The sequence below is a fragment of the Mya arenaria genome, chromosome 4, assembly GCF_026914265.1.
Source record: "Mya arenaria isolate MELC-2E11 chromosome 4, ASM2691426v1".
Lineage (NCBI taxonomy): Eukaryota > Metazoa > Mollusca > Bivalvia > Myida > Myidae > Mya > Mya arenaria.
The window spans coordinates 3,939,889-3,954,149 of record NC_069125.1 but is presented as its reverse complement, the minus strand read 5'-3'; the positions used below and the strand labels follow the sequence as shown (position 1 = coordinate 3,954,149).

Below are 14,261 nucleotides of genomic sequence, written 5' to 3'. Positions count from 1 at the left end.
GATTGCCAGTGAAGTGTTTTATTGCGAACATAATGAAGATTCACAAGAGTTATGTCATAAAGTTTAACTGGTACTGGTAAATTAAATTAATACGCGATCTACTTGCAGCGGACTTTAACGTACCGCTTTTTTAGTATGTAAACTGTCCAAATACATCCGAGGTTGTTTTCTATAAAATTGGCCGAGGAGTTCCGAATGGGGCTGTTGAGCTTTCAGAAAGGATGTTTGATTTTTGTATGAGCTTTGTCCTGATTCAGCCTGTTTTAGCCTCAACAACCTTCACTTAGTTGACATTTGAATATGCACTCTTACTCCCCAAAAAGATTTACCACAATTAATAATTTTGTTTTAATATTCCAAAAAGGATGAATAAATGTCAGTAACAATATTTCATATGAAGGGTACCGAGTTTAATTTGAAAGAAATGTGCAGAAAACACGGTATTGCTACATGTACCTTATGAGACTATTGAAGATCACAGTATATCTTTAAGCATTCACCAATCATTTACTATTTGTGCGTTTTCAGTTATTAAATACAGGGGTACAATCTTGTTATCAGTAATTAATATTTTCCATATAAGTGTTTTTTAATCAGTACATGTAAGGTTCATCAGTCAAGACTTAGAGATGTTTGTTATACAGTCAAACCTGGTTGAACGGTCACCTGCTTTAAATGGCCACCTGCCTTAACGGGCCACTCCAAATTCCCCCCGTACGTTTTTACTATATAACGTACGTGCATTAAGCGGCCAACTGTCTAACGCGGCCACGGCCACTAATTTTTGTCCCCATGAAGCCATATAATCACTAATTAGCGGCCACTAATCCCTTGTCACTGACACCTCCACTGATATTTTTTTCCAATACACAGCTTTAATTGCGTATAGAAGTTTACGGAAAAGAACGACGGCCTCGCGCGGGTATCTCCGTCATCCAATGAAAATGAATATGTGCATGTGTATTATATGTATTAATCTTGAAATAGAGTGTCACTTTAAAATACCTACGTTGGATTTCCCATCCTAAGTTCACATTTAAAGGGTGTTTACTCAGTAATTTTCGACTGAGAAGTTGGTATTTGTTGTAAATACAGACACGTCCTGTTTAAACGTTAAAAAATTATACGAAGAAGTCTTAGAGGGACATATAAAAAGTACATGATAAAACTGAAACGTTTTTATTCTTCTTATTTCCAACTATCACGTTAACGCGAGATGGGCGATACGTAATCAAACCTAGTCATATTGACATTTGTGTCACATTTTCATCAGCGTGTGTATACCACGTGATAATTTACGTCATAAATGCTACGTCGGAAGGAAACATTTTGCTTCAAATGAAGACTTTATTTAAAGATACATACAATATGTATGTCGTGCATGAACGCAACTTTATAACACAATACAAACATTACATGTATGTTATTGTAGAAATGTTAACATTTGTAGATTTCTAAACCAGGAATCTGAGAAAATGTCGCATAATAAGAAAACATGATGGGTCCAGGTTACCCGAATCCGAGCCTCTTCTTGCATCGTCTGTTTAAGCCGCGTTAAAACTTGCTATCCAGTGCTAATGGTTCATGCTTCTCGAGTTCTGAGTTAATGAATCGCATGTTTAGACACATTAACGCCAATGACGTCACAAGTTGATCACGTGATCACAGCCAGTTCCCAAATGACGCGGCTTTGCTAAAGACGTCAATTATTATAACTCGACCGCAATTTTCAAAAGAGCAAATTTTGAAATACATGTACTTTTGTATAAAAAAACTCGGGAGTGTTTCCGCGAATGTTTCCGCGCGTGTTTCAGTGCGTGTGTAGTTTTCGGTGACGAAGACAGAAACAATGACGCTGTTGTTCTGGTAAATAAAGGATATTGCAGGCGATCATCTCAGAGAGTACGAACAGTTAAGGTCTCTCCGTCATGCAAACATCATCAAACCAATCGCTTATTTGTCCGCCCCTACCCTTGATGTTATGGTGATGGAGTATGTGAATGGCGGAAATATAGGGAAGTACCTTGATGATCATTTCAAGGATCTTACTATGAGGATGAAGTATGGAATTACTTTACAGGTTTTACTGCAATTAATTATATTCCTGAGAATGATATAGCTCACAACGACCTTAAGTTGGCGAATAAATGAATGACTGGAAAGGGGTCAATTATTTTTAAAATAATTGACTTGATCGGCCCTGAAAATATCAACCTCGACTATTGAGGACGTCCGAAGAGTTCCAACGACCTAGAATATCTACCGACAGAGATGTTTGATAAACAAAACACGAGGACTACTTTATATAGCATAAGAAATATATATATGGATTCATACGCATGTGGCGTAACCATGTTTTATCTGCTTTTCAACAGATTTCCGTATGGAAGTCGTGGACACGCGAACAGAAACTAATATGCACGAATGTTACGATGGCTAAAGACGATTGATCTGGACCGCGACGAATGGCAAATGAAGGACTGTCTGTTCCTATATGTAGCTAGGAAACTGTTAATACGCAACCCAAGAAGCAGAATAACAGTGGAATCAGCATTCCAACTTTTGTTTATAAACACTTCTCCTTAAATTAATCTGAAAGGAATATCATAACCATGTACAGTATTACAGAATTATGCATTGTTTTACTTAACACATACTATTTTCAATACATCAATATTTCACACTCAAAAAGGAACGGACAGCCAGTAGCTGTATTTTTAGATTTATTGAAGGTGATTAATAAAAATGACCAACAGAAACTGATTTCTTGAGAATATTTGTTTAGAATATTTTGATAATACATGTATTTGGAATTGAAGGTAGTAAGCCTGTTTGCAACTAAACGCTCCTATAATATACATATATAAAATATTGCGAAAGAAAGAGTGTATGCCCGAACGGGAGTTTGAAACCCCATATATTTCGACCTACAGCAGACACCAGAACCGCATTGCCATTAAAGCTAGCTCTACAGCGAGGTTGTTTGAAGTGCCCTATACGGCTGACACTACAAAAATATATCAACTGTAATAACATATCATTATTAAAATGAATATATTATAGTAAACAATCTTATAATAGACAATTAAACATAAAATAACTCTTTATACTACTACAATTTCACTAGTAAGAATTTCCTTTTTTATCGGTCAGCAAATGGTCAGCAGTATCCCTTTTTTCCATATCGTCAGCTAATTGGTCAGCACTTAGGCACGATCCGAAATGAAGTTTTGTTAAGCAGGTCTCAATGCAAAGAAGGAAATCAAAGCATGACCGTATAACACCAAGAACAATCAAGTCCGAAAACAATGTGTTAACGATTAAAGCGTTTAATTCGTTGTGTTTACCCTTAAACGATGATCTGAATTACTTATCTTGAATAATCGTTTTTGGAGAAATAATGTTATTCAACTTTTAAACAATCAGAGATCTAAAAAGTTCGCTTCCGATCTCTTTTATTTGACTAATTTTACAATGAACAATGGGATTTCAAGTTTCAGTTTATAATGACCAATTAAACTCTTAATTGTATTAAGTTCATTCCTGTGAAATCAAGTTCACATGAATTCAGGGTGACTAACCGGCCGAAAAACCTTCTCTAAACCATTTACACATGCCATTCTGCCTCTCAATGCCAAACTTACAATTCTTTTATTGATACTCGGTTGTTAACCAAATCGACTGGTTAACTTGGTCAAAGCTAGCCAATATGATTATTTCAAGTGTTGTAGAGTTTCCCAACAATACTATTTGCCAATAAAATCATTTAAATATGCCAACCAGCCTAAAGATAACATTTGGACAACTTATCTAAGTTTAATGCACTATTTCTATACACATGTACAACAAACATAAATATTGAGTACCAGAATAAATACAAGTTAATCGTTAATTGTTTTGAGTAATTTATTGTTCCTATTATTTCTCTTGCTGAGTAAAAATTGGAAAAAAAAATCAAAGCACTGGCAGTGCTGATAGACTGGGTGATGAATTGATGGCATCTATTTTGGCGAGTATTAAAGGGTAATATGTATAAGGAAATATAAACAAATAACTGCCAAGCCGGAAATGTACTTTTAATAATATATACATACATTCCGAATGAGTATACTTTAAAGGAACTCTTGGCACAGGACACATGTATCATGTTGGCGTATATTTTCAAACCATTCAAATTGAATTATTTATGTTCTGTATCGACCTTATATTGTCTTTCTTGCATTGTTTTTCTTTCGTTTCTATGTTAAAAATAGATAACTGTAGAGTCATATAAATTTATTATTGTACATACATTTTGCATTAAATAAAATAGATAATTACTCATGCAAATAAAGAAGAATCATTTTATAGCCATTTAAGACGAAGCGGTGAAATCATGTTTTATAATGTAATTGTAGCATTTCGTCTGATAAAAAAGCAACTATTTAAAGCAAACTAGAATATGGATGGAGTATATCGAACCCGTTTATTCACTTATACATGTATATACGAAGTACTATCACAGACAAAAAAATGCGAGGGAATACAACTAAAGCAAACCCCGTTGGCGCGAACTTCAAGGGACCAGCGATAATACCTCGACCCTTGGAAAATTCGAGCCAAGCGGGAATGCTAACCTTCAGCATAAAGAAAGCGACCCTTTACATCTAGTTCGAGCTAACGAGGAATTCGAGCCAAGCGAGTTCAAACCAACGGGTTTCGACTGTATAAGCCAAATTACAAGCATGATAAAATGTAACGTTCGACTAGACTTCATTCAAAGTAGACTCCGTGCACATTAGCTATTGCAATTAAGCTTGCGTTTCTGTAGGTATAGGAAGCAAAGTTGTCCGTCTGTTGGTTCCAGATACATCTACTGGCCACTTCAAGTCCCTGCCGCTTGTTTTCTGTGATAATAATGTTACACACGATTTTATACCGCGGGAAGCCCATTGCTTTCACCTTGCTTTTAATATCCGCGGTGAGCTCTGTGGCAATGATTCTAGACTTATCCGAGCTGTATTTAACAGTTTTCAGCCTGTGTTCGAGCGTTTCTTTTATCATTTGCTCCACACGTCCCGGGGCAAACAATTGTCCATCTTCCGGCTCAGTTTTATACGTGTTTTCGTATTTAACCACCGGCTTTGATAGTTTCTCACTCCGTATACTCCGGTCCTTGGCCTGTTGACGCCATGCTTTGGTCGCTAGAACGAACTTGAAGTAGTTGAGTTTGGTGGGCGGGTGGCTGTTTTTGTCGGATCGAGAGGAAGTCTGCTCGCCGCTCGTGTGGCTCCGACGGGACGATACGGAAATGCGGGAACTCTGGAAATATACATGTATTTTTTATGTGTTAACCTTTCACGCTTAGTGTTTGCTTGGAAACACAAGATATCATTTCCAAGCAGATGATGTACACATGAACATTTATGCTGTGGCTTAATGTAACGGAGTAATGGGCCATTTCAACTAGCATTTCAATCCATCAACTAGAATGTGTCCATAAAGCGAAATACTATACACCCTTTCAATTAATCGCTAAATTGGCACATAAGAGTTGCGCCCCTTACTGGAAATGACGTAGGTTGAGAATAAATACATCTCTTGACGCTTAATGATTAAAGGCCTTTTAAATGCGACAAAACCTACCCAAATTGAAACTTACAGAATTTATCTTCATAATGCTTCGAAATGTTAATTTTTGTGTGTACATGTTACAATACCTTAACCAGCATATGAAATGAGATTATATGCGTACAGACAGCATTTCTAATTAATTAACGTACATGTAACCAGGTTACACATGCTAACTTACTAAATAGCATTTGCAAATATACTATTAAGTAACATTCTTGAATACAATTTCATGTTAACACATCTTGAAACAATGGCATAACACACACGCCGTTGTATGGTACCTGTCTTTTTAACCGTTTCCATGACAACGGATCCGGAAGTCCTTCAATCACTTGATTAGACATTGTTGACTTCGTCCTTTAATTTTGCTCCAATTTGATTTTTTGTTCTCTTAGCTATTTTGTTTCTTCTGGTAATGTATTTCAAACTTATTTCAACAGAATTATGTTAAAAATATCACATATCTTTTATATAAGATTCAATCCGATTTTCGTTTTATATTGTTTGTGGTAATGTGGTTGCTCTAGCACGCTAGATATTGCAAATGTATTATTTCCACATTTTCCTGTTTCCCTTTAGCATTCTTGATTTTAAGAAATTTTCTTTGAATTTATGAAGCCATCTTTAAGGATGGGTATAACCTATTTTGCAATCAAATATTTGCCACACGATTTTTTTAAAATAATTCTTTGCTTTTATTTCTTGTTAAATCCACTCGTATTGCAATGAAATACCACATCTGACATAAAATATTCGTCCACACGGATCGGGTAATCAAAATAATCTGAGTTAGCCTGATTGTAAACAATTCGATTAACATAAAACATCAGAAAGTTTCATAGTGACACTGTTTAACAATACTGTTATGAGAGTTTCATTAAAAAACATAACGTGGCAATAAATGACGAAGTGGCTCTTTGCAAATATGATATCAACGAAATGTACATATTCCCAGACGATTAAAGTTTCTGACCCAAATGTGAAACAGATTTATTGCCCATTATAAACCTTTTTGAGTAGAAGTAGTTAAGCCAAGTGCCACTGTAAAATATAACCGCAGTAAGTAAGCAAACATGCCAGTGTTTATTCTCGTGCCATTTACCGAATTAAATTTGATTTTATGGTGAAAATGAGACACTGTTATCCACTTTAAATATCACTAGTATCCCTGAAAATAAAATTGCATTACGCAAAAGTCCACACCTCGCGACTATTTGAGATGTTAAACCAGGGATATTTTTTGACAAACAACCCACGCATCTTTTAAAAAAATATTTTAAAAAATCTTATTTATATGCAACTGCATCATTTAAGATGCAGTGAATTTCCCAAGCTTCCGTAACGAGTAGTTGTGGCACCTTAAAATCTGGTCTGTGTCCTATTTAAAAGAAGGAGATGGTCTGCTCGTGACTATTAGTTGCATTATGGCTGGACCCCATTGCATTCCCTCGTGAAATAAATTATCGTATATTTTCATGAAATGAAATATAATGTAGCCTGGGTATGACTCTGATGAAATATGGAACTATAGATACTGTGTCCGTTAATTTGGCAATGTGCCATCGATTTTAGCAAGAAGCAACTAAACACATTTGAGCAGTGTACTTAACTTAAAGCTGTAGTCTCACAGACTGACAGTTTTGATTTTTGTAGTTTATGTCTCAAAATCAGCTGAGCTGGGTATCAATGCCTTTAATTCAGTCAAATAAGATAATTCACAACAGAACAGAACAGATCTCAATTGTTTGGGAAACTGCCGAAACTACATTTTTCCTAAAGCGTTTGTAAGGTTAATCCATCAAATATAAACTTTCGAACGTCAATATTATCATCTGTGATCTGATTTTTGTCAGCAGTCTTGTATCACTGGTTTCGAGACATTTATGCAAACATTGGCAATTTCCAAGACATTTTTTTTTCAAAAGGTCAATTTGTGAGAGTACAGCTTTGAGTGGTGAAAACAGGCATACAATTGAATATTTAAGTTATACAGCTTTAATTTCATGCGTGATTTGCGTGTCAAATTTTATATCAAATCCTGCAGATAGCTTTAATTGTACCTTTGAACAAGCATGAATAAACGATTATAAAGAGAGTTGAATTAAATAACCATTTGGTTAACATCAAACACATTTTCGAACAGGAAGATTAGCGTTTCTGTGTCTACTTCACTTTATTTTACCTGTAATGCTTAGCAGATACATTTCTGAAGTTGATGCATTGATATATAGCATATTTAAAATATGTGAACTCTGTTCACAAGAAATAACTAGATACGAATGTAAAAAAAAGAACAGAAGAAAAAAAAACGAAGGGAAGTTATCCGATGGACGACTTCGTCCTGTAATATGTTTTTATTCCTCAGATGTTTATAAATGATTAGAAATATTGCAACATATTTTCAAACCTTAAAGATGCACTATTACTCACAAATATGATTTACCGCAATTAGTACATTTGTTTAAATATACCAAAAAGGATGAATAAATGTCGAAAACAATGGCTCTTACGAATGATACCGAGTTCAATTTGAAAGAAATGGGCAAAAAACACGGTATCTATCTTATGAGATATAGTAAATATTTTAGCACTCACCAAGCATTTCATATTTTTACGTTTTCAGCTATAAATTACACGGTTACAGTCTTGTTATCAGTAATTCATATTTGCCATGAATCCATACTTATTATCAATATTTATGTTTGTCATACATGTGTATGTATTGATTCTAAATAAGAGTTTCACTTTAAAATTCACCAGGGTTATATAATTGACAAGAGAAGAATTTTCCCTTAACATAATCATAAAAAATAGATATACGTCGATTATATAACCCTAGTGGATTTTTAGCTTTGACAATTATGTTGAAATATCGTCCACAAATCACGATTAAAGGTTGTATTGTCCTCCACGACTTAATAACCAGATGAATTAAATGTTGTTGTTGTTTTTTTATTTTCAAGGTCAATACTGATTTTACTCAACTGAGGCCACATGCAACTACTTAAAGTAACCCAGAGGCAGATGTTAAGTTCTCTATCATACATGTACTTTCAAATCTCTGTGGGATATATTACACACTTACATAACTTTACCCCGTCATAAAATGATCTATATTCTGCGGGTTGTTCTTAATCAGCTCAAGCTAATTATGCGGGTTGAACCGTACATAATTTGAACGTGGATTATCAGCATATCGATCCAATTAAAATGCGACCAAAGGTCACTGAGCCTATCGCTAGTTCGTGGCTGGTATTCAATATTGGTCTTAATTAAATTTAAGGATGATGTAGCTAATCGGATTACTTTTTATTACCAACTGAATAATAGAGTGAATGAAGTCAATGATGTATGACGCTACGATTAACTTTAAGAATAACTCAAGTTGTATATGGAATACCAGAACTTGAAAAGCAAGCGCCGTCATCATTGTGCAATTCGTCAATATTTGAATGATTAATTCATAACTTACAGTAGTAGTATAGCCTATGTTCACAGGGGTTGGGGGTGGCCTTACTCCCTCATTTGTTTTTCAAGTGCTATTTCGAAATGGTGCATTTAAGGCGTATTTTAATATCCTTCACTTTTTAGGACAAGCAATAAACTTGGACGCGTTACGGGATCGGAGCGCCCCTTGGTTCGCTAGTGGTACTGTTCATGTTTGGTACACTTTCTTCTGGTCAATGAACAATTCACTTAGCTGTAAATGCTGCTATTCATGCAAGTATACTTGTTTATTCTGGTTAGTCATTTGGAACTCCTCAGCAATTTTCCACCGAAAACAACCTCGGATGTATATGGACGGTATACATTGTCAGAATGCTATACATTTAACTACGCTGCAAGTAGATCGCGTAGTAATATCAAATTAACAGTAAAACTTAATGACGTTCCTCTTATGAATTTTAATTATGTATGCACTAATACACTTCACTGGCAATCAATTTAAACTAATTTATACAACATACACGTTAAACTGCTTCTTCATCATATCATTAAGATTTATTGAACTACTTCAACAGATATAGCGGCTCACATCCAATGTTGTTTTCGATGTAAAATGGCCGAAGAGCTCTGAATGCTGGTTAGTATTACGAGAACTAGATTTACAATGTACACGGATTATACTAACCGCTGCTTTTGTAGGACCGTGTGGCTGAAAACACAATCGAATGGGATTTTATTAGACACACAAAATGCTCAAACTTCTCAAATAGTAAATACAATTAAATATGGACATCCTTATAATCCGGATTCTTCAGTGATATTAGACGTCTTTGTTTGAATTGGTCGTTTATAGCAGGGTTCTTTGAAAGATGTACTCTAACTACCAAATAAGATGTACCACACTTAGTACAGTTGTTTTAACATACCGAAAAATAATAAATAATTATCAAAAACAATGTTGAAGAATACACGGTATTTCTACCTTATGAGACGTTACTTGTTCATTTCAAATCTTTTAGGACCCACCACTCATTTAATGTTTGTGTTTTTGCAGCTATTAAAAAGACGATTACAATATTGTTGTCAGTGATAAATATTGTCCATAAATGCATTATTTAGGAAGTAGTTAAAGGTTCTTCACTCAAAATTTATGCTCGTTATACATGAGTATGTAATACTATGTATTGATTTTAAATACGAGTGTCACTTAAATTAAAATTAACGTGAACATTATCATTATTTCTAACGAATGCATTTTACGAGTTCATGGTATTGACAGTCATGCGGGCTGGTGGGGAGGGGAGGGAACATCTTTGGTAATAAATGGTTTGACAACGACTTACCTCTTTTACCGGAGTTGCACCGGAAGCCGACATTTTGGGGTGGACTTTGTCATGATCCTTAAGCGCCTGGATCGTCAACCGCTCGTTGGCAGACATGCTCGTCTGTGGCAAAAAGGTTATGATTTTCAAAGAAAAATGTGGTATAAAAATATTTTTATATTATCGGACACATATTATATGATCATCTTATATATGATCGTATGGAAACATACCGTTAGAGCAAGATTCTTAGCTTAGAGCTGAACTCTCACAGTCTCATTGACCGATTTGACAACTTTTTGTATTATTGTCTCAAAAACAGCTGATTTTGGCATCAATTTAGTCATATAAGATTACTCACAGTCGAGCTAGTCTTGATTAGTTGGAAAACTGCCGAAAAAAATCATTTTTCTTAAAGAGTTAGTAACGCTTTTAAACATAAAGTTTCAAATTTCGAGCGTAAATATTAAAAATAAACTGCGATTTTTTCTTTTTTCAGCAGTCTTATATCACCGGTTTTCAGGCATTAACACAAAGTTTGGCTGATTCCAAGACAATATATATATAAAGGCTGTCATTACGGTCAATCTGTGAGAGTGTAGCTTTAAAATATATTGCAAAAAACATATACACTTTGCCTGAACGCTTTATTTTCAAAATAGTTGATTAGTATGATTACTCATAGGTGGTATTCATTATGTAAATTAAGTCAACCTTATGGTCATACATCATTGACTTATTCACATTATTGGTCAATTTTAATAACAAGTAATCCGATTAGCTACATCGTTCTTAGATGCAATTAAGACCAATATTAAATACCATTCCAGATATAATTATTCGAATAAGCGATCGCACGATACGTGCATGTATAAGATGGTCCTATTCAGCACAACCATGCAGTTTAATGAATTGTTATATTTAATATGCATATTCACGCAAAACCATCATATAAATGAAATACCAGTAATAAAAATAGGTCTATATAGTCTGCGGTCTATTTTAACTAAAACAATAGTTTTAATAGCCATTTGGTTATCCCCATATTCTTTGTTCATATATTTAATAACCATAGCTTAGTCATTGTACCACATATTTTACAAAAACATTTCACGATTTTTGCATTTAATATAAAAAAACCCACTGTGAAACCAGTTTTGAGCACCATTTTCAATAAAAGTAATGTAAGTCACATGAGATTCTACATGTCGCAATAGTGAATAACGGAATTATAACTAAGTTTCCCCACCTGGTAAAATGTGATGTAACATTTAGCAGTGCACAATCAGTGCAATTATTGAATGCCGCAAAAATACTGGCTTACCTTCATAGTAATACTCCCGTAACTCATAATTAAACAAGTTTTCTTCTATGATCAGTTCTATAATGCTAGCTCAACTCGGCCTAAACAGCATCAATAATTAATTAACATCGTCTCCTGGCACAGCTTGTTTGACTAAATTCGATTTGTAACCATCTCCGATAGAGAGAAATCTTGTAACAAAGATCGAATTTCTTAAACGTAAAGGTTAATGACAGTGTTTTATTCAAGCCGAATGTTTAGGGCAATTAAGGAGGTTAAAAGATCCTTTGTCCATTACGAGTGTCGGTGCGCTCTGTTGAAAATGTAAGTGTTAAATTATTAAGGATTGCTTCTAAGATGTCAAACTTGGGCAATTTTATTAAATTTGTACGAATAAATTAGCTTTCAGATTGCCTTGTTTGGTATGACCTTATCTCTCTGTGTTGACTTGTTTGTGAATAAGAGCAGTATTTCATGGCCATGTTATCTTCATTTTCACCATCTGCATGTTTGAAACGTTTCAAAAACAAAATATATCGTGCCCTTTTTAAAAATATCAATTCAATTTTTACACTGCAGGAGACTTGTGTGATACAAACATTGAAATTACGGTATCAATCAGTCTGGCTTGGAGTTTGTGCAATCTGATTTAATTCATTTCTTAAACATACGTACAGATCGAATACTTAAGTCAGATTGCGAAAACGAGACCGAATACTTAAGTCTGATTGCGAAAACTAGACCGAATACTTAAGTCTGATTGCGAAAACAAGACCGAATACTTAAGTCTGATTGCGAAAACTAGACCGAATACTTAAGTCTAATTGCGGAACAAGACCGAATACTCAAGTCTGATTGCGAAAACAAGACCGAATACTTAAGTCTGATTGCGAAAACAAGACCGAATACTTAAGTCTGATTGCAAAACGAGACCGAATACTTAAGTCTGATTGCGAAAACGAGACCGAATACTTAAGTCGGATTGCGAAAACAAGACCGAATATTTAAGTCTGATTGCGAAAACGAGATCGAATACTTAAGTCAGATTGCGAAAAAAAGACCGACTACTTGAGTAACGTATCTATCTGAATATGCTTGTCAGATTGCTTAAGCAAGATCGGATATATGGTAGTTTAGTCAGATTGTATAAGTAAGATGGGGTACTTGAGTCAGATTGCGCAAGCAAGATCGGGTACTTAAGTCAGATTACGCAAACAGATCGGGTACTTTAGTCAGATTGCGCAAACAGATCGGGTACTTTAGTCAGATTGCGAAAGCAAGATCGGGTACGTCAGTCAGATTGCGCAAACAGATCAGGTACTTAAGTCAGATTGCGCAAACAGATCGGGTACTTTAGTCAGATTGCGAAAGCAAGATCGGGTACGTAAGTCAGATTGCGCAAACAGATCGGGTACTTTTGTCAGATTGCGCATACACGACCAGGTACTTTAGTCAGATTGCGCATACACGACCGGGTACTTTAGTCAGATTGCGCATACACGACCGGGTACTTTAGTCAGATTGCGCATACACGACCGGGTACTTTAGTCAGATTGCGCAAACAAGATCGGGTATTTTCATATGATTGCACAAGCAAGTGTATGAATAGTGGTAAATCTTGTTTTGGAGTAAGAGTGCATCTTTAAAATAATTTTATTAATTACTAGGCCTCCCACGTCAAACCCCCCAAAAAACCGTTTCATTAAGTACGCCAACGTCAGCGTGCGTCAATAATGTACTTTAATTCCCAATTATTAACTATCCATTAAAAAGTAGTACTCAAGCTAAAATTCAAATTATCTCTAATTAATATTAATAAAACTTTTAAACAGATGTTGGCAAACACTTTGTATAACTATTTTGATTTTATATAAATGATGTTACATGTATATATATTTGCACAATGTTTAGAGAGAAAGAAAAAGAGAAATATACTGGGCGACTGAAAATTTAGTTTATCGCATTTAATACGACATTTTCCACTTAACAAACAAAACCAGAGTTCTTCAAATGTGTAAACTTAAACAAATTATCGAATCGTGAAATTGGTTGTAATTCGATCTATTTCGTTTATAAGTTTGAGAGTTTAATTAACTTTCATAGTACAAGTAACACAAAGTAGAAAAAAAAATCAACTAAAAATATATAATTCGCATTTTTATAGATATTAAATGTATTTTCTTTGAGAAACTTCTATTGATCGAATCACAAACACAATAAAGAAACAATTAACTTACGATGCAAATGTCCTGGACAATTATTCCACAAGATCCAAAGCCCTTAAGACGTTTTTTATCTCAATGTTAACTTCCAAGTATCAATGCAGGCTGTAAACGTAAACCCGGTATTTCTGCATTAAAGGGACATCAACTACGTCATGTACATTGCACTTTAATTGACAATTTTGTTTGATCAAATTATTGATATAATTTGTATTATAATACAGAATTTGAACAAGAAAATGACTTTAAAGTTTAAAACATGACAGTGAGGATATCACGAAAACAATATCATGCAACAAGATTCAGACCAATATCCCCTGCTTATAAATCCAGGCCTTTAATCGATTCGCAACG

The 14,261-nt window shown here is 34.7% G+C and overlaps 1 protein-coding gene across 2 annotated transcripts; it reads right to left on the bottom strand.

Annotated features, from left to right (window-relative positions):
- Positions 1-4,745: 4,745 nt before the first annotated feature.
- On the bottom strand, positions 4,746-13,953 carry LOC128230167 (dynein light chain Tctex-type protein 2B-like). 2 transcript variants are annotated; one of them, XM_052942219.1, is made up of 4 exons: positions 13,923-13,953; positions 10,404-10,505; positions 9,746-9,769; positions 4,746-5,301 (listed from the first exon to the last, which is right to left on the bottom strand). In XM_052942219.1, the coding sequence occupies exons 2-4, from the start codon at positions 10,497-10,499 to the stop codon at positions 4,753-4,755; spliced, it is 669 nt and encodes a 222-aa protein (XP_052798179.1). In that variant the 5' UTR covers positions 10,500-10,505; positions 13,923-13,953; the 3' UTR covers positions 4,746-4,752. The 2 variants fall into 2 exon arrangements, with proteins under 2 accessions (XP_052798179.1, XP_052798181.1); XM_052942221.1 differs by lacking the exon at positions 9,746-9,769 and having other exon boundaries at positions 13,923-13,942.
- Between the last annotated feature and the right edge of the window lie 308 nt (positions 13,954-14,261).